The sequence below is a fragment of the Adiantum capillus-veneris genome, chromosome 11 (assembly GCF_014529385.1).
Source record: "Adiantum capillus-veneris isolate H3 chromosome 11, ASM1452938v2, whole genome shotgun sequence".
In the NCBI taxonomy this organism is placed as follows: Eukaryota; Viridiplantae; Streptophyta; class Polypodiopsida; order Polypodiales; family Pteridaceae; genus Adiantum; species Adiantum capillus-veneris.
Window position 1 is genome coordinate 158,800,174 of NC_140941.1, and position 17,889 is coordinate 158,818,062.

At 44.7% G+C, this 17,889-nt stretch overlaps 1 protein-coding gene across 1 annotated transcript in view; it reads right to left on the reverse strand.

Annotated features, from left to right (window-relative positions):
- The window catches only part of LOC147448302 (phosphatidate phosphatase PAH1-like), a 53,239-nt gene that overhangs the window by 26,856 nt on the left and 8,494 nt on the right, over window positions 1-17,889 (reverse strand). Inside the window, exons 4-8 of the mRNA XM_086524154.1 lie at window positions 13,077-13,163; window positions 12,926-12,998; window positions 12,560-12,603; window positions 12,355-12,483; window positions 12,169-12,267 (exon numbers count right to left, since the gene is read on the reverse strand). Coding sequence (XP_086380280.1) covers window positions 12,169-12,267; window positions 12,355-12,483; window positions 12,560-12,603; window positions 12,926-12,998; window positions 13,077-13,163 — 432 coding nt within the window. The remainder of the gene's footprint in view (window positions 1-12,168; window positions 12,268-12,354; window positions 12,484-12,559; window positions 12,604-12,925; window positions 12,999-13,076; window positions 13,164-17,889) is intronic.

Consider the following 17,889-nt stretch of genomic DNA (forward strand, 5'->3'; position numbering starts at 1 on the left):
TATACGGATTTATAAGTCTGGCCATGACCTAATTGCTTCCCCTTAGGCAGGATCCATGAGTACCCTATCCTTTGAAACAATGTGCCCAAGGAAGAATTCACTCTTTTTCGCATTAATGAGTAGCTTGTTCCTGCTTAGCTCATTGAAAACTGCGGTCAAGTGATCCCTATGCTCCTCTTCAGACTTAAAGTAGACAATCATGTCATCAAAGCAAGTACCCACGAAGTTTCTACGTGGTCTAAATACATTGTCCATCATTCTATTGAACGTGGCACGTGTCACAAAGTGATGACGTGGCAGACAGCAGAAACCCTAATTTCTGGCTGAAACCCCAAAATTCCTGCAAACCCTAAAATCTGCCAGAAACCCTAATTTACAGCAAACCCTAATTTCAGGCTGAAACCCTAATTCAGCAAACCCTAATTCTGCCGGGGGTACCACGTGGCAGCAGCAGTACGGATTTCCGCGTTTTCCGGCGGAATTTGCGCTGGCAGCTTTTCTTGCTTTTTCTACGCAAATAGCAAGAGAAAGAGAGAGAAGAAGTCTTTTGCTTTTCTTTGGGACTCTCAGAGAGAGAGAGAGAGAGAGAGAGAGAGCAGATGCTTTTGGCTTTCAGAGATTTTGATTTTGAAGCTTTTGGGGCTCTGCTTTTGGGCATCCCTTGTAACCTTTAAATAAGTGGTGAGGGCTTCACTTCTCAGAGCATCTGGACGCAGAGTCTCAGAGCATCTGGACGCAGAGTCTGAGAGTGAAACCCTAGCCGCTCGCTTGTACTTTGATCTGATTAATATAAAAAGAAATACCGAAAGGGGCGCCAATCTTTGGGGCCAATATCTCTAGGCACGGAACTCCGCCGGGCCAGTGCAAATCTATTGTGATCTGTGAATTGTTTTGAAGTGGTTATTTGGTGCTGTCGCGGTTGATTCTTGACTTGGAGTGTCCAAGTCTGTTACAGTGGTATCAGAGCACGGCCGATTTCTCTTCTACAGGAAATCGGATCCCCTTTTTTTTTTTTCCGCGGCACCTATGGCTTCAGGCAATAATGAGTCGACTCCCTCTGCAAAAAGAGATTATCAGTCAGGTCAACGAGCTTTTAGAGAAGGGGCTGATTCAGCCCAGTTCATCCCCTTTTTGTTCGCCTGTACTCTTAGTGCAGAAGAAGGATGGTTCATGGCGTATGTGCATTGACTATCGCGCCTTGAATAAGAATACCATCAAGAACAGGTTCCCCATACCGAGGATAGATGACATTCTTGATCGGCTTGAGGGAGCGTCATTGTTTACAAAAATAGACCTAAAGAGTGGGTACCATCAGATACGCATTAGGCCAGAAGATGTCCATAAGACTGCGTTCACGACAACATTTGGTCTCTATGAGTTTCTTGTCATGCCATTTGGTCTCACAAATGCTCCTGCCACGTTTAATAGAATGATGGACAGAATTTTTAGAACACATAGAAACTTTGTGGATACCTTCTTTGACGACATGATTGTCTATTCGAAGTCTGAAGAGCATAGGGATCACTTGACTGCAGTTTTCAATGAGTTACGTAAGAACAGTCTACTCATTAATGCGAAGAAGAGTGAACTCTTTTTGCAAGAGATTCACTTCCTTGGGCACATTGTTCCAAAGGATGGGGTACGCATGGATCCCGCTAAAGTGGAAGCAATTAGATCATGGCCAAACTTGAAGTCCTTACATGACATCCGAAGCTTTCTAGGCTTATGTTCCTACTACAGGAGGTTCATCCGAAATTTTGTTGAGATTGCTTCTCCACTCCATGCACTACAAGGAAAAGGAGTTACTTTCAAGTGGACAGCCAAGGAAATTTTAGCGTTCAAACACTTGAAAGAGAAGCTGACTTCAAATCCGGTAATCATTTTGCCAGATCTTTCGAAATCTTTTGTGGTTCAGTGTGATGCGTGTGGCCATAGTCTTGGTGCAGTTCTAATGCAGAATGGCCAAGTAGTCGCATATGAGAGCAGAATTCTTTTGAAGACTGAAAGGAACTTGCAAGTCTATGAGAAAGAATTGCTGGCAGTAATTCATGCTCTCACTAGTTGGAAACACTATCTGCTAGGGGCTGATTTTGTTGTCCAAACGGATCATCAAACCTTGCGATATTTTCTCACACAGACGAAGCTGTCTGAGAAGCACATGCGATGGGCAAACATCTTGTCAATGTTCCATTTTCAGATTGTGCATGTGCAAGGGAAAAAGAACGTGGTGGCTGATGCGTTGTCACGAAAACCCCAAATTTCAGCAGTGTCAATTTCGTACCATTGTGAACTAGACGAAATGAAGACACAATATGCTGAAGATTCAGATTTTGCAAGGATCTATGACCAGCTTGTTGATGGGTAACATCATGAGCACTATATGCTTAAGAATGACTTTCTCATGATGCATGGAAAGTTATGCGTTACTAAACAGTTACGGCCAAAGATTTTGATGGAAAGTCATGCTCCACCTTATGCTGGGCATCGTGGAATTGATGCGACGGTGAAAGGGATTAAGGCATTCTTCTATTGGCCAGCTTTGAGTCAAGATGTTGACACATTTGTAAGATCATGCTTAGTATGCCAAAAAGTCAAACTTGACAGACAAAAGCAACCGGGATTCTTGCAGCTATTGCCGATCCCAGATAGGCCATGGGAAAGCATAGCAATGGATTTTATCTTTGATCTTCCAAGGACGCAAACAGGCAATGATGGGATTTGGACTATCATTTGCAGGTTCAGTACGCAGGCCCATTTCATTCTTGTGAGGAAGAAGATAAAGCCAGAACACATGGTCAAGATATTCATGAGCAATATCTTTAAATATCACGGGATGCCTCAGTCAATTGTCAGTGACAGGGATCCACGTATGACGAGTCTTTTTTGGAAGGCATTGTTTGAGAACATGGGCACTACGCTAAAGTTCTCTTCTTCGTTTCATCCGCAAACTGATGGACAGTCAGAAGAGGCAAATTCTACTGTTCTGGACCTGCTCAAATGTTATGTGTCAGAGCACAAGGAAACTTGGGAACACCATCTTCCATATGCTTACAATAACACTGTGCATACGTCAACAGGTAAGGCACCATTTGAGATAGTGGAAGGAGGGAAGAAAATCCCGCCCAGTTTGCAGACTAAGGACAAGATTTTTGAGGCAGACAAGTATGTACAAGATATGGATGAAACATACAGGAAGATAAAGATTGCTCTTGAGAAGACTCAAGCTAAGCAAAAGAAAGCTGATGATCGTCACCGTCGTGAACTTGTATTTTCACTTGGTGATTGGGTGCTTTTGCGCTTTGAAAAGGCCAGGTTAAGGAAAAGGGAAGGCAAGGAACGCTTCTTTCCTAAGCTCAGTATGCGATATTATGGTCCTTTTCAGATTTCAGAAAAGATCAGTGATGTAGCTTACAGGTTAAAGCTACCAGAAGGCTGGAAAATACATAACGCTTTTCATGTCAGCCTTCTAAGACCCTTTGTTGGTAATGTGCCAGAGAATATGCTTGATGAGGAACAACCCGAAGTGGAAGAATTGGATGAGATCCTTGTTCCTGAACAGATATTGGCATGCTTGATATATGTGTCGTAGCCAGGTTGGTGGGATTGTTTAATCGTCCAATGCTACATTTCCAGAAGCATGTATATCTTGGATTCCCATCATAGAATATGTGTGATATCAACAGATACCGCATGTATTATTGGCATGCAAGCGAGGTCGCTTGCAGTATTTCAAGGGTGGGGTGTGTCACCAGGAGGTGTATTTTTCCTGTTGCCTTCCGTAAATAAGTACTAGATATTTTTATTTATTTTTATTTTTACTTGTTTTCCCCGGAACCCTTGAAAAGGTGCAAGTGGACATTGCACGGCCAGTGTGAAACGGCTACGGCCGAATAGGTTTCTCACAGCGGGAGTCTGGGTCGGTCAGTATGGGACTGGTCGGGCCAGTTAGCATGGAATTCTGATGAGTATGGAAGCCTGTGTGCCAAATGAAGTCTAGGCCACTCGGAAAGTCACTTATAACTTTATAAGTCAGTGGGAACTAGGGAATTAACTCAAAAGGGGCAAACTGGACACATGGCGGCTCCTGGTGCAGTTTTCCACTTCCATCAGCAAGAGGGGGCGCCCAATTTGAGAGAGAGAGGCTGATTTGACTCATAAGTGACCTACAATGTGTGTGTGAGTAGTGGGTGCAGGTCTACATCTTTAATGGAAAGCTTGCCTTCTCCTCTGTCTCATGTAGCGCGATGACTTGCTCTCGTGCATCTCTCTCTCCCCTTTGGCACATATGGTAATGCCCCACTAGTTGGGCTACTCAGATGAACATGTACAGTTCTGGGGGTTTATGCGTGTTTGCCAAGGCAAGAGCCTTCTGAACAGGAACCGGATTAGCTAATTGCTAATCCCCCACAGCTATGCACAGTTCCATCGCGAAAGATTGTGATTTTGGAGAGTTTCCTCGCGTGAAAACTCGTCCAATTCATAGGGGAACTCTCCCATTGTATGCGGGAGCCCTTGGGACACGCGTAGGCATGTTCGCTTCGCTAAAAACGATCCGAAACAGCGAATTACTGCCTGCTGTGTTTTTCTGCAGGTTTAGGGTTTTGCACCTAAACTGCAAGGGAACACCGGGGGAGCCTCGTGAGAGCCTTGGGATGCGTGTACAAGCTTTTGGGCACCCGGCAGTGAAAAACAGGGAATTACAGCCCGCTGAATTTCTGTGACAGCTCACCAGAAAGCTTCCAGATAGCGAGGGAATCCGTCCTAGACAGGTGCTTTTGACCTACAGGGGTTTCTGCGCCGTTATGCTGCCAAAATCAGGTCAAAAACCTGCGTTTTCAGCCCTCGCCAGGTTTGGACAGCTTTGTGAAAGCTTGTGCGAAGTGGTCGGATCGTCTACCTTAATTTGAATAAAGAAATACCTTAAGGGGCGCCAGTCTTTGGGGCCTACAGGGTGTCGGTCTCGTGTGCGCAATGACATTCTAGTCGCTGGACACAACTGTGTTCTCTTCCCTTCTCAGTGCTCTGTGTAAAGTTAACAGGTAATTGAAATAGTACCGCCCTCTACGTTGGATAGGCCGGTTATAGTTCACCTTGGGTCTACCTACAGAGATCCGAGATCACTGCTTGGAACAGAAGTCAGCTTCTATTTAGGAGTTGATGAGTCATGCGAAGCGGGGCTTTGCCATTCACTCTGGCAGTCTGACCTACCCCACAGATGAGGCCATCACACAACGAGCCGAACAGACTTCTGGGAATGAAAGTAGAAAGACAAAGAGCAACCCAGAGAAAAAGGATGCAGGACCCAAGCTTACTCCTAAGGAGAGAGCTCGCTTCATCAAAGAGAGGAAGTGCTTTGGATGCGAGGAACATGGACATATCTCCGCGAAGTGCCCTAAAAAGGCACAGAAAGAACAGAATGATAAAGACAACGACAGGCCTGAGAGTTCGAGAGCAACTGAGGAACGTGGTAGAAAAGGCAGATAGAAAAGCAGAACTGGTACCACATGGCGTGGGACCTGCACCGAATCTAATGAATGAAAGTACAAACTTTGCCGCTTTTGGGACAAAGTGAAGGATCAGGAAGCTCTTTTGAAGGAGCCAAGGCCAACTTCTTTTCACTTGGAATTGTCGGCTCGAATTGGAATTACGCCCAACAGACTGACGCCACAGACGGAGGTAGTTCGACTGGCACCCGGATGGGATGTTGCCATTACACCGAGCATTGGCAAACTTCGTTTGCAATGACAGGGGTGTTCAGGGCACGCGAGTGAGGTTCTACTCAGGATCCCTTGGTACCACAAGAACTACGCCGTGGTTGACTACCGGGCCGAGAAAGCGACTTTGACAAATGAAGGGCTTAGAGATTGTACTTGATGAACTTCAGTTTCTTACTCATTCTTTTGGGAGAGAACTGAACGATGGATAAAGGTTGAATATGTTTTGACCTGACCAAAAGAACACCAAGATTTTTCTCCACACTCATGCCGATTGCTTTTTAGAGGGCCTGAAGATCAAACCATTGATCTGATACCTGGAAGCACGCCACCGAACCAGCCACCTTACCGTGTGAGCCGAGTACAGAATGAAAAGATTATGAACCCAGTGAAAGACCTCTTGGAAAAGGGTCTTGTCCAGCATAGTACTTCACCGTATTGCTCTCCACTGTTGTTGGATTTGAAGAAAGACGGATCTTGGAGAATGTGCATCGATTATAGAGCTCTCAACAAAATCACCATCAAGAACAGATTTCCGATTCCTTGGATCGATGATATACTCGACAAGTTACAGGGGATCCTCGTGCTTTAGCACGATTGACTTGAAGAGTGGATATCATCAGATCGGGATAGCATCAAGAGACGTCTACAAGACAGCTTTTCGGACGACTTTTGGGTCATTTGAGTTTTTGGTGATGCCTTTTGGCTTAACCAATGCTCCTGCGACATTTAACCAAATGATGGACAAGATTTTTCGAGAGTACAAGCTATTTGTTGGCACTTTCTTTGACGACATCATTGTTTTCTCCAAGAATGAGGCAGAACACAGAGATCATCTGCTTCAGGTCTTTCAGGCATTACGAGATCACAAGTTGGTGATTAATGCAAAGAAAAGTGATTTTTTCCTACCAGAGATACACTTTCTGGGACACATTGTGTCAACAGCAGGAGTGCAAATGGATCCAGCTAAGATAGAGACTATCCGTGATTGGCCCGACTTGAGGAATGTCCATGAAGTTAGAAGCTTCTTGGGACTGTGTTCGTACTACAGGCGGTTCATACGAAGTTTGCAGAGGTTGCTTCCCCTTTGCATATCTTGACACAGAAAGGAGTACCTTTCTCGTGGGGACCCACAAAGGTGACTGCCTTTCAGACATTGAAACAAAAATTGACTACGGGACCAATTTTGACTTTGCCGGACTTGCAGAAGTCATTTGAAGTATATTGTGATGCTTGTGGTCGTAGTCTGGGTGCGGTCTTGATGCAAGAAGGCCATGTCATAGCTTACAAGAGCCGTATGTTCTCTAGGCCGGAAATGACAGCACAGATCTATGAGAAAGAGCTTTTGGTGGTTATCCATGCTCTTACTCAGTGGCGGCGTTACCTACTCGGAGCGGACTTTACTGTCTTTACAGACCATCAGAGTTTACGCTACTTCTTGTCACAGAAGCAGCTTTCGGAAAAGAAGACGCGGTGGGCGAACATCTTGTCACAGTTTCACTTCCAAATTGTCCACGTGCAATGACAGAAGAATGTGGTGGCAGATGCTTTGTCTCGGAAGCCGTTGGTTCTGGCTATTTCCGCGATACATCAAGGGAGCTTCAAGGATATGGTCGGTCAGTATGCCACAGATACAGATTTTGCAGATATTTTTCACACGGATATGGGATGGGGAGACAGTAGCTGGATACTCCCTTTGGGAAGGCTACTTGATGAAAAAGACTATGTTGTGCATTACACAACCGTTGAAGACAAAGGTTATGACTGAATGCCACTGTCCACCTTTTACGGGTCACCGCGGCATTGCTACCACCATGAAGGGGTAGAGAGATACTTCTTTTGGCCGAGACTCAAAAAGGATGTGGAAGAGTTTGTGCGCAGTATGCCAGTAGGTCAAGTTTGACAGGTATAAGGCACAGGAATTGTTACATCCTTTACCCATACCCACCCGCCCCTGGGAAAATATTGAAATGGATTTCATTTTTGATCTCCCGAGAACACAGAATGACCACGATGATTTTCCGATTACATGGCACATCTGACACGATTGTCTCAGACAGAGACCCCAGATTTATGAGTTTGTTTTGGAAGGCAATTTGGGAGAACATTGGCACGCAGTTGCAGTTCTTGTCATCGTTCCACTTGTAGACTGACGGGCAATCTGAGATTGCCAATTCAGTGGTTTTAGATTTATTGAAGTCTTGTATCTCGGATTAGAGACCCCAGATTTATGAGTTTATTCGGAAGGCAATTTGGGAGAACATTGGTACACAGTTGCAGTTCTCGTCATCGTTCCACTTGCAGACTAACGGGCAATCTGAGATTGCCAATTCAATGGTTTTAGATTTATTGAAGTCTTGTATCTCGGATCAGAAGACTCAATGGGAAAAGAACTTACCTTTGGTGGAATTTGCCTACAATAACACGATACACTCTTCAACGGGGAAGACGCCATTTCAGATTGTTGAAAGTGCTGCGAAGGTTCCATCCTTCCTGAGCACGAAAGATTAGATATTTGAAGCGGATGAATATTCGCGAGATTTGGATACGGCTTTTGCCAAGGTTCGCGAGACTTCGCAGAAGTCTCAAGAACGATTCAGCAGAAACCCTAATTTCTGGCTGAAACCCTAAAAATCCTGCAAACCCTAAAATCTGCCAGAAACCCTAATTTGCAGCAAACCCTAATTTCAGGCTGAAACCCTAATTCTGCCGGGGGTGCCACGTGGCAGCAGCAGCACAGATTTCCGCGTTTTCCGGCGGAATTTGCGTTGGCGGCTTTTCTTGCTTTTTCTACGCAAATAGCAAGAGAAAGAGAGAGAGAAAAAGTCTTTTGCTTTTCTTTGGGACTCTCAAAAAGAGAGAGAAAGAGCAGATGCTTTTGGCTTTCAGAGCTTTTGATTTTGAAGCTTTTGGGGCTCTGGTTTTGGGCATCCCTTGTAACCTTTAAATAAGTGGCGAGGGCTTCACTTCTCAGAGCATCTGGACGCAGAGTCTGAGAGTGAAACCCTAGCCACTCTCTTGTACTTTGATCTGATTAATATAAAAAGAAATACCGAAAGGGCGCTAGTCTTTGGGGCCAATATCTCTATAGGCACGGAACTCCGCCGGGCCAGTGCAAATCTATTGTGATCTGTGAATTGTTTTGACGTGGTTATTTGGTGTTGTCGCGGTTGATTCTTGACTTGGAGTGTCCAAGTCTAGCATGACAAGAAACTCATAGAGACCAAACGTTGTCATGAACGCAGTCTTATCGACATCTTCTAGCCTAATGCGTATCTAGTGGTACCCACTCTTTAGATCTAACCTGGTAAACAGTGACGCTCCCTCAAGCCGATCAAGGATGTCATCTATCCTTGGTATGGGAAACTATTCTTGATGGTATTCTTATTCAAGGCGCGATAGTCAATGCACATGCGCCATGAACCATCCTTCTCCTACACTAGGCGTACAGGCGAACAAAAAGGGGATGAACTGGATTGAATCAGCCCCTTCTCTAAGGGCTCATTGACCTGACTCATAATCTCTTTTTGCTAGGCTGCACTAACCCTGTACAGTGGTCTAATCGATGGACTAGAACTGGCACAAGATCTACGATATGATCCTCAGGTCTCTCAGGAGGTAACTCCCCTGGCAAAGAGTCTGAAAAACAATCATTGAAACCACTCAGAAAAGTTGACCTATCTTTATCTAAGGTAGACAAATTAGATACAGCTTCACGTACGTCTTTTACAAAGATCAAGTACACAGAAAGATGATTTTTTATTGCATATGAAATAGAAAAAGCAGAAACAACTGGAACAAACTCGCCTTTAAGCTTTACATCAAGGACATGAGTCTTTTCTCTATGTACAAGGGTAATCTTTTTGTTGTAAGTACCCACCATAGCATGCAACCTGTAACATCATGGGATACCCAATAACACATCACAACCCTCAAGTGGCATAATATGAAATTCTTCCGCATCCACATAACTCTTGAACGTGCACATAAAGTTTCCCCAAAATGGGAGTAACATGCTCTGAATGACCTCGGCATGCCAAACCCGCTTCACCTGTCATACCCATCTCCTCTCCACGAATGCCCAACTTTGATGCCAATTCTAGTGATATGAAATTTGCAGGGCTCCTAGATCAAAGAAAACCAATATTGTCTAGTCTTTAACTTTGCCCCAAGCTTTGCACAATTCCGTGGCATCTATGTTTAGCTGGTCACCAACCAAATCTAGGACAAGTCTTGCACTCGGCTTTGGCTTCTTTCCTTTATGCTCTGATTTGTCATCCTTATCCTGTGACTATTTGCCATAAAAATGTCTTTTATGTCCTTAGTCCTCGCCCAGAAGAAGATTTAGACTGCTTCTTAGACGTGTCAATTTCATCAGTGGAGGGTTTCTTTGGGGGAGGCACAGAAGGCTTTGCTGTAGCATTGCCTTTGGTTGAAAACTGTTTGCCCTGGGACCCTCTCTTGTTGCTATTAAATCCGTCGGAATCTCCTTTCGTCGACACTCGCATTCTCAGTCACATGACAGTAGTCTTCATGCGGTAGTCCCGCAATTCGCAATAGTACTTCTCAATCTGTTTTGACAATGGCACAAACCTATAAGAGGTTACTAGCAACAGTGCGGCCCAGAACTATTTATTGTACTCTTCAAGATTCGCACAGTGTTTAGCATTCAACTCGTTCCATTCTGTCATCACATCCACTTCAAAAGCATTTGTAAGCCATGCAAATGCAAAAAGCAATTTGGATTGGACCCACGTTGCAGGGGCTTGACCCTGATTCAACAATGCAGTCCACCATTGAAGGGCATTCCCTTTCAAGAAAGTGGTAGCCTTGCGTTCTTCGAAGAATCTGTGAAGTTCCCTCCAGCATAAGCTGCATCAAACTGCTGTGTGAAGGTCAAAGCTTTCAGTTGATCTTCAGTTCCTCTAAAAGTTTCGCACTTTACTCCTTGCCCACCTTCCTTGTAATCCTTGGGCTGATTCAAATGAGTCACAGTATCATAAACGGGTGCCCACAAGAGTGGTGCTCCACGATTGTCCAAATCCAACACTCGCATCATCTGTTTTACCTGTCATCTGCATTTTGGGCATATGGCTGCGAAAACACTGCACCCACTACTCACACACACACTGTCAATGCACAATGAATAAAATCAGCCTCATCTCTCACTTTTGGGCACCCCCAGCTGGGATGGACTTAGTGTTGACCTGCAAATTGCTCTCCTACTGTCAAGTGTCCAGTTTGCCCCTTTGGTTTAATTCCCTAATTCCCATCAACTTATAAAGTTGTAAGTGACTTGCCGAGTGGCCCAAATTCTCTTATGGCGCACACAGCCTTCCATACTCATCAGAGTTCAGTGCTAACTGGCCCGACCAGTCCCAAACTAATCGACCTAGACTCCCGATGTGAGAAACCTGTTCGGTTGCAGACGTTTCACACTGGCCATGCAATGTCCACTTGCACCTTTTCAAGGGTTCCGGGGAAAACAAGTAAAAATAAAATAAATAAAAATATGTACTACATATTTAAAGAAGGCAACAGCAAAAATACACCTCCTAGTGACATCATCCTCTATCAAATAATCATTAGCACACACTAATAGCATGCGCCAAAGCTCTCCTACAATTCAAGTCCCTAAGCACCCCTTTAGGATTCCATTTGGTATTCCAATTATGCTGTAGGGAGTTCAACCCTTTTGAATACTACTTATAGGGTGTGTGCATGGTCAACGGGGCAGTCATGGATAGACTTAAAATCAGTGAGTAAATTGCAGTAAATCAGGTTCCACAAATTTTTTACTCTCACACTGCCCTATGTGATTGCTACCTTGGATTATGCACTCTTCTTCTACAAGGCTTGCACAGCTATATGGGTTTACAGATGCAGATAGAGCAATCTACCAGCCGGTTTATGCTTTGACTTGGGAGTGCTACTATCCCATGGAGCTCAGCACGTGGTTCGCCTGGATGATTCATCATCTGCATTCATCACTGGCACACGCAGATACGAGGATCATCGCCAATGGTGTTACACTCCCATGCATGAGCACTATTCAACAACAGTCTCTGTGCCGAATTTCTGTTACGGCTCCAAAGATGCAAGAAATTCTGACTATCGAAGGATTATTCTAACAATTGTGGCCACTACATTGTAAGGACTAACAATCTACATAGAGATGTGATTGACTCATTCTCGCCCAGCCTTATTACGACTTTGCATTTTGCTCCTGCACTTTCCCTCTTTCTTTCCCAAACTACCTCGTCTCTGGGTCCTCACCGGATAACATCCACTCCTGATTATAATAGCCTTCTTGGAAAGTATTTTTCCACTTTTGGAGCTTCGTGCTAGTCACTTTCTAATTCAACTTTTGGACCTTGAATGATGTATATACTATGAAGTAATCCTCCCCCTTCAAAATGCCATTGTTTAAATGTTGTTTGGTAAGGACAGTGACCTGTTCAGATGAATACACTGGTGGAAACATATCATCAACCAAAGCATGAATGCTTGTATACGACTTCACATCAACATGATGATTCACCATGACTTCTCCCTGCTTGGACAAAGTTAAACACAGAAGCCATAAGCACAAGATCGAGTACTTCAAAGAAAAAATGCTTAAGCATTGAATCAGGCATGCCTTTGGATTGATTATGAAAATTTTTCCCTTTGGAATGCCAACTTTTAAGTAGCTTATTTCATCTGTATCACGATTGCCAAATCCAGCATAAAATGGATTGATGTCATTTGGAAATAGCCTCTTGATCCCCTGACCAAAGACAAGACATCAGACAAACTTGAAGGAAAATATAATACCTATTCAGCAAAAAAGATTAACAGAATACCTCTAAACAAGAAATCTTGAATTCGTGAGGTGCTCTTCTTACAACTGCACAAAAAAATGATGCTGCTTAGCTTGGGATTTGATTTGCCCATTACAATGCACATAGTAATACCATGGTTTCACAAGCTGATATTGTTGCACCATTGTGAAGATGAACAAATGTAAAAACTACCCTGTCTAGTAACTAATATTCATGCAAACAATAGCAATCCCATCAATACGCCAGTCAGTATGACATGATGCATGGGTTCCAAAAACCAAAACAAAAATTGCCCGTCAAAGCACCCAACAACACACAGTTTGCGAAAAACGTGCACATCTCCAGATGTATAAAACGAGCAGATGTTAAAAGTGTCTTTCTTGTTACCTTCCCGGTACAGTGAAGGAATCAAACCATCTGGAGATATAAATACTGGCCCTTCTGGAAGTGTTTCACCATCCTTTAAGGACAAAATCATGGCGTTAATCCCTGAATGATGAGATGTGAAAATACAGTCATATAATGGACATTAAAGTACCTGTTTCAAATTTATGAGAAATTGCCGGGTAAGATATGCTTGAGAAATGGCTCGGGCACTTAGAAACAAAACCTCATAGCCATTTTCCTGAATCAAAAGAAAGATAAGAAGATAAGGGCTTTGCAAATGATAGTGACCAAGACACAAACTGGTGTAATTGAGACTTGATAATACGAATTATTATTTCAAGACTATTAGTACCTTTCTTAAAAGCTGCACGTGCACCACAAACAGTGGATTCCATGGGATTCAGTCAGGGGGCTTCACTAAGGTCTGTCAAACAAGGCAGAGCAAAAACCTCTATCCATATCTGCTGCTCCTGAGCTCTAGAGAGAGAGAAGGGCAAGCAAGCACAAGCATGGTTGTTATCAAAGAGTATCTTGGCTTCTATCTAGTTTATTTAATATAATTTTTGTTTTCTTTCTTTTCCCAAAAAGCTCTTGAAAAGGACAAGTGGACAAGGGCTAGAGGTCCCAGGACAACGCATGGCCAGTGTGACACAAGGGAGCGCCAATGGGCATGAGTATGGACCATGGCTTGTGTTTGAGGCATGCAGCACCACACTCCAAGGTATGTGCATCAGTTTATGAGGCATGGTCAACATTTTGAAATCTGGACAATGTCAATTATAAGGCTATGTGTGAAATGAACAATGAGAGAACATTATTTGTCACGAACATTTAAGGTTCATTGGCTTAGGAGTTAAAGGCCTTATCTAAGTGGAAATTGACCACGTGTCACATGTAAATGGCCCCGTGAACATGCTACTAGTACGTCTTAAAAGCCGAGGTTTGTCTCTTGGGTCTAAGGGATTAGTACCAATAATTTTGTGAGCCTGTTCACAGGACCTACATGTCCACACAAGTCCATTAGATTAGGTTTGGTCAGTCAGAATCCCCTTTGTGTGAATGGTCATGATTGTGTTTCCAGGGTGTTGTTACGATTCATGGGCTGCTGGCGGGCATCACACAACACCCACATGTAGCCTAGGAAAATTGCAACGTCCTGGTCGAGTTTCCAAATCGAATGAAGCACTAGGTTGGGAGATATAGGCCTCACAGTACCCTCAAACTATCTCTGTGCACAGGTGCACACTTTTAGGGAAAAATAAGCAACCATGAACAAAGAGGTTTTGTTACCCACAAACAAGGGAGGTTTTGTGACACGCAAACTTTTGAGGAAAAGTCAGCCATCTCAAACCTCGAGGGCACTACTTAAAAAATTGAGGTTTGCTTTCTCACCCGCAAGCTGCTTGATGACTTACAAAACTCGAGCTCCAAAAACCACTATAAAAGGAGCCCCACCTGCTCTCATTTGCACATGCACATCAGGGAATTTCTTGGCATTTTCATCCCTGCCCATCTCTGGCATTTCCTAGAATCGCCCTCCCTCTCTACATAAACCCTACAGTCTCTCCTCATCCCATTTCTTGGCTCAAGAAGACACTCCTTTTTCTGCCTTGTTTGTTGCGCATACTCGCAGTCATTACCTGCTGCATTTTCAGCCCTTTGACGTGCAGCCAAATCTGCGTTTTTGTAGCCAGCATACAGCCATAGATACTGCTCTTGCATGCTCTCAAATCATGTGTGCAATGATCTTCCCAGTGAAGGCCATACACAGCCCACTTCTAATCAAGTAATATTGGGGCATCAAATCAGCGTTTCCATGGCCGAAATCTCCCTAGGGTCCAGTCAGTCCATCCATTGAAGTATATCATCAGCTTCCAGGCATTGCCGTGTATCATCTGCTCTATGTTACATATATTCAATGGAAAGAAAATACCACTCCGGTAACAAGGTTGAGCCCTTTAGAGGGTTAGTTAAGACCCCATACCACGGACAGAGAGAATTTCACTTTGCCGAGAGCGAGCCAGAACACCTCCAACCTACTTGAGCCAGACATAGGCTGAGGCCGCTGAAACCGGCCTGTTCAATCCAAAAAGGGCGGTAGACTTTACTTCAAACCTTGATTTAGCTTTCACCCATTATTAGTCGTCTATTATACCTGCGCTATAGTGACACAAGAGAGGGGAATGGGATACAGATGCTAGAATGCACCTGTATGAGAAGACCGACACCAGATTGGCCCCTAACTTAGGCACCCCTTTCGGTATTTCTTTATTGTTGAAAAGAGGGAATAAACGTTGTGGTTCTTTCCAAGCTGCCCCGCACAACCTTGGCTGAATTTTGACTCTTCTGGCCTGATTTTGGCAGCATAACTGTACTAGAACCCTTTACGGTCAATATTCCCACACATTGAATGACTTTCCCGACGCAAAATGGGCACTTTGCAAAACCTGGCGAGAATCTGCAGCACGCTGAATTCTCTGTTTTCAGCCCTAAAAATGCGCCAGATCGCCTGGACCGCTAGGTGCACTTTCCTCATGCAACAAGCATTTTCCCGTTTCGGGGTTGCCGCCTAAAAATCTCCCAACTGGTTGCCCAGTTGACTTCACGGCAAAGTAAGAAAATGTTCTCCTTGTCATTCCGGAGGTAATGACGCAAACACATTTTCAGGTCCCAAAATAGCAATTCCCTAAATTTTAGGAGATGCTGCCATTGTATCTTTCTAGGTCATCCGACCCCCTTTGTACACTGCGGCCACATCCGGAACTGAAATGTAGACTTTGTAGCAAAGGATTCCACTTTGGCTAGTCAATGACCCCACTTGGCTAACCATAGTCCTTGTCCAACCTTAGTGCTCTCTTGCCCTCAGGCCTGGACTCCCTCTGGACAGTTCCACACTAGCTATGCAATGCAGGGCAGTTAGATTTCCCAAGAGGTGTTTCCAAAAAGTGAAAGTAAATAGATAATAAGAAAGAAATCAACAAAAAGGATAGATAGTAGTCACACGCTGGTGACAGCCGCTTCGTCTCCCTCCACGAACCCGAGCTCTAAAAGGATCTCAACTACCAGTAGGTGGTAGGGTATCAACACCAACCATATCAATTTAGGCACCATGCCTCTTTGATGCTTAACATTGAGTGTGTAGGCAAAGCCAAGGCAAGCTCACCAATGCATTAGCCGTATAGGTCGTTTAACCCCCAACGCACTAGCCGTGTAGATGAACCCAACAAAAAGAAAACCTAGGCAACACCCCAGATCCAGCAAAGCCTCAGGTCATTGAACCTTTTGTCTAAGGCTAAAGAGATGTAGGTGATAGGTGTGCCTTCTTCTTCTTCTTCTCCCCCCCCCCCCCCCAAGAGACGGACTATGTTTATACAGAGGAGATCTATGGTCGTCTATGTACAGCAGCCAGGCCAGGACTCTCGGTGGAGGAGATCACCACTCTACTGATTGAGACATTGCATGATGCAACAGCAAAGGCATATCCACACACTCAACCTGACCAGAGACAACGTTCTAGGAGCATGCCTCAGAACAGTTGGTATGACGAGGAGTGTAGAGAGATGAGAATACAGCTTCAGGGAGATCTTCTCCTAGGGGTCATCAATCATAGACAGTCTTGGATGGCCTTCCGACGCCTTGTGCGATGGAAGAAGCGAGCGTTGGTAGCTCAGATGGAGCGAGACTTATACCACATGTTCTTGAGCAGAGACTCAGGAGAGGCATGGCGTCTTCCAAGAGCACTCCCCTCCGCCAATTATTACTTGTGGGGTCAGTAATATCATAGTTACCCGGAACGCGGAACGGGAACGGCGACGGGATCCCCGCGGAACGGGGGAACGGCTAGGGGTTCGGAACGGGAACGGCGCGGAACGGGAGGTATCAAAAACACCCAAATAGTGCATTTTTTAGCTCCTTGTGTTTAAATACAAGGAGTATTAGAGTGCTTTGACTCTAATACTCACAAAAAACTCGTTTTGAAGACCATTCAATCTTGCTATGACTAGATGATGTGAGAGAGAGAGAGAGAGAGAGACTTGAGAGAGTGAGAGGGAGAGGGAGAGATTTGAGAGAGTGGGAGGGAGAGGAAGAGAGCTTGAAGGCTTAAAGCCTTGAGCCTTGAGAGAGTGAGTCTTGAGAGGGAGAGATCTTGAGAGTGTGAGAGGGAGAGAGCTTGAGCCTTGAGGATTAGCTTGTGGAGAGAAAGGGGGAGGAGGGTGCATTTTATGAGTCCTTGAGGCCTTGCACACTTCAAAAAGAAGCCCAAACATTTACTTCAATTTTTTCAATTTTTGCCAAACTTGTTTGTAGCCGTTGGCCGTTCCAGGGGCATTCCGGAACGTTCCGGAACGGTCGTTCCGGTTTGCACTGGCCACCCGGAACGTCAAACGTTTCGGGACGTTTCGGAACGTTCGGGAAGGAAACTGCCCCCCCGGAACGCCGGAACGAGGGCTAGGGGGCGTTCCCCGATAACTTAATTGTTGCTCAAGGATAGATGTATACAACCGTGCCAATGTGTGTGCATCACCTGCCTTGAAGATAGGCACAATAGTAGACAGTCTCCAAGTCTCAGGTAGACCCTCACACATGACATGATTGAACATAACTGCAAGGACCTCTGCTAGCATATCTCTAGCATGTATAAAGTGTTTTGCCACTAGACCATCGTGATCATATGCCCTCCTGGTTCTCATCTTGTCAATGGCCGTCCTTACCATCTCAGTGGTAAAGAAGGTACTCGTAGATGGGTATGCAACATCCTTATATACGGTCCCTTGACAGACACCCCTTCCAAATCTTCCTGAGCCATGCCCATCTACGAGTACCTTCTTTACCACTGAGATGGTAAGGACGGCCATTGACAAGATGAGAACCAGGAGGGCATATGATCACGATGGTCTAGTGGCAAAACACTTTATACATGCTAGAGATATGCTAGCAGAGGTCCTTGCAGTTATGTTCAATCA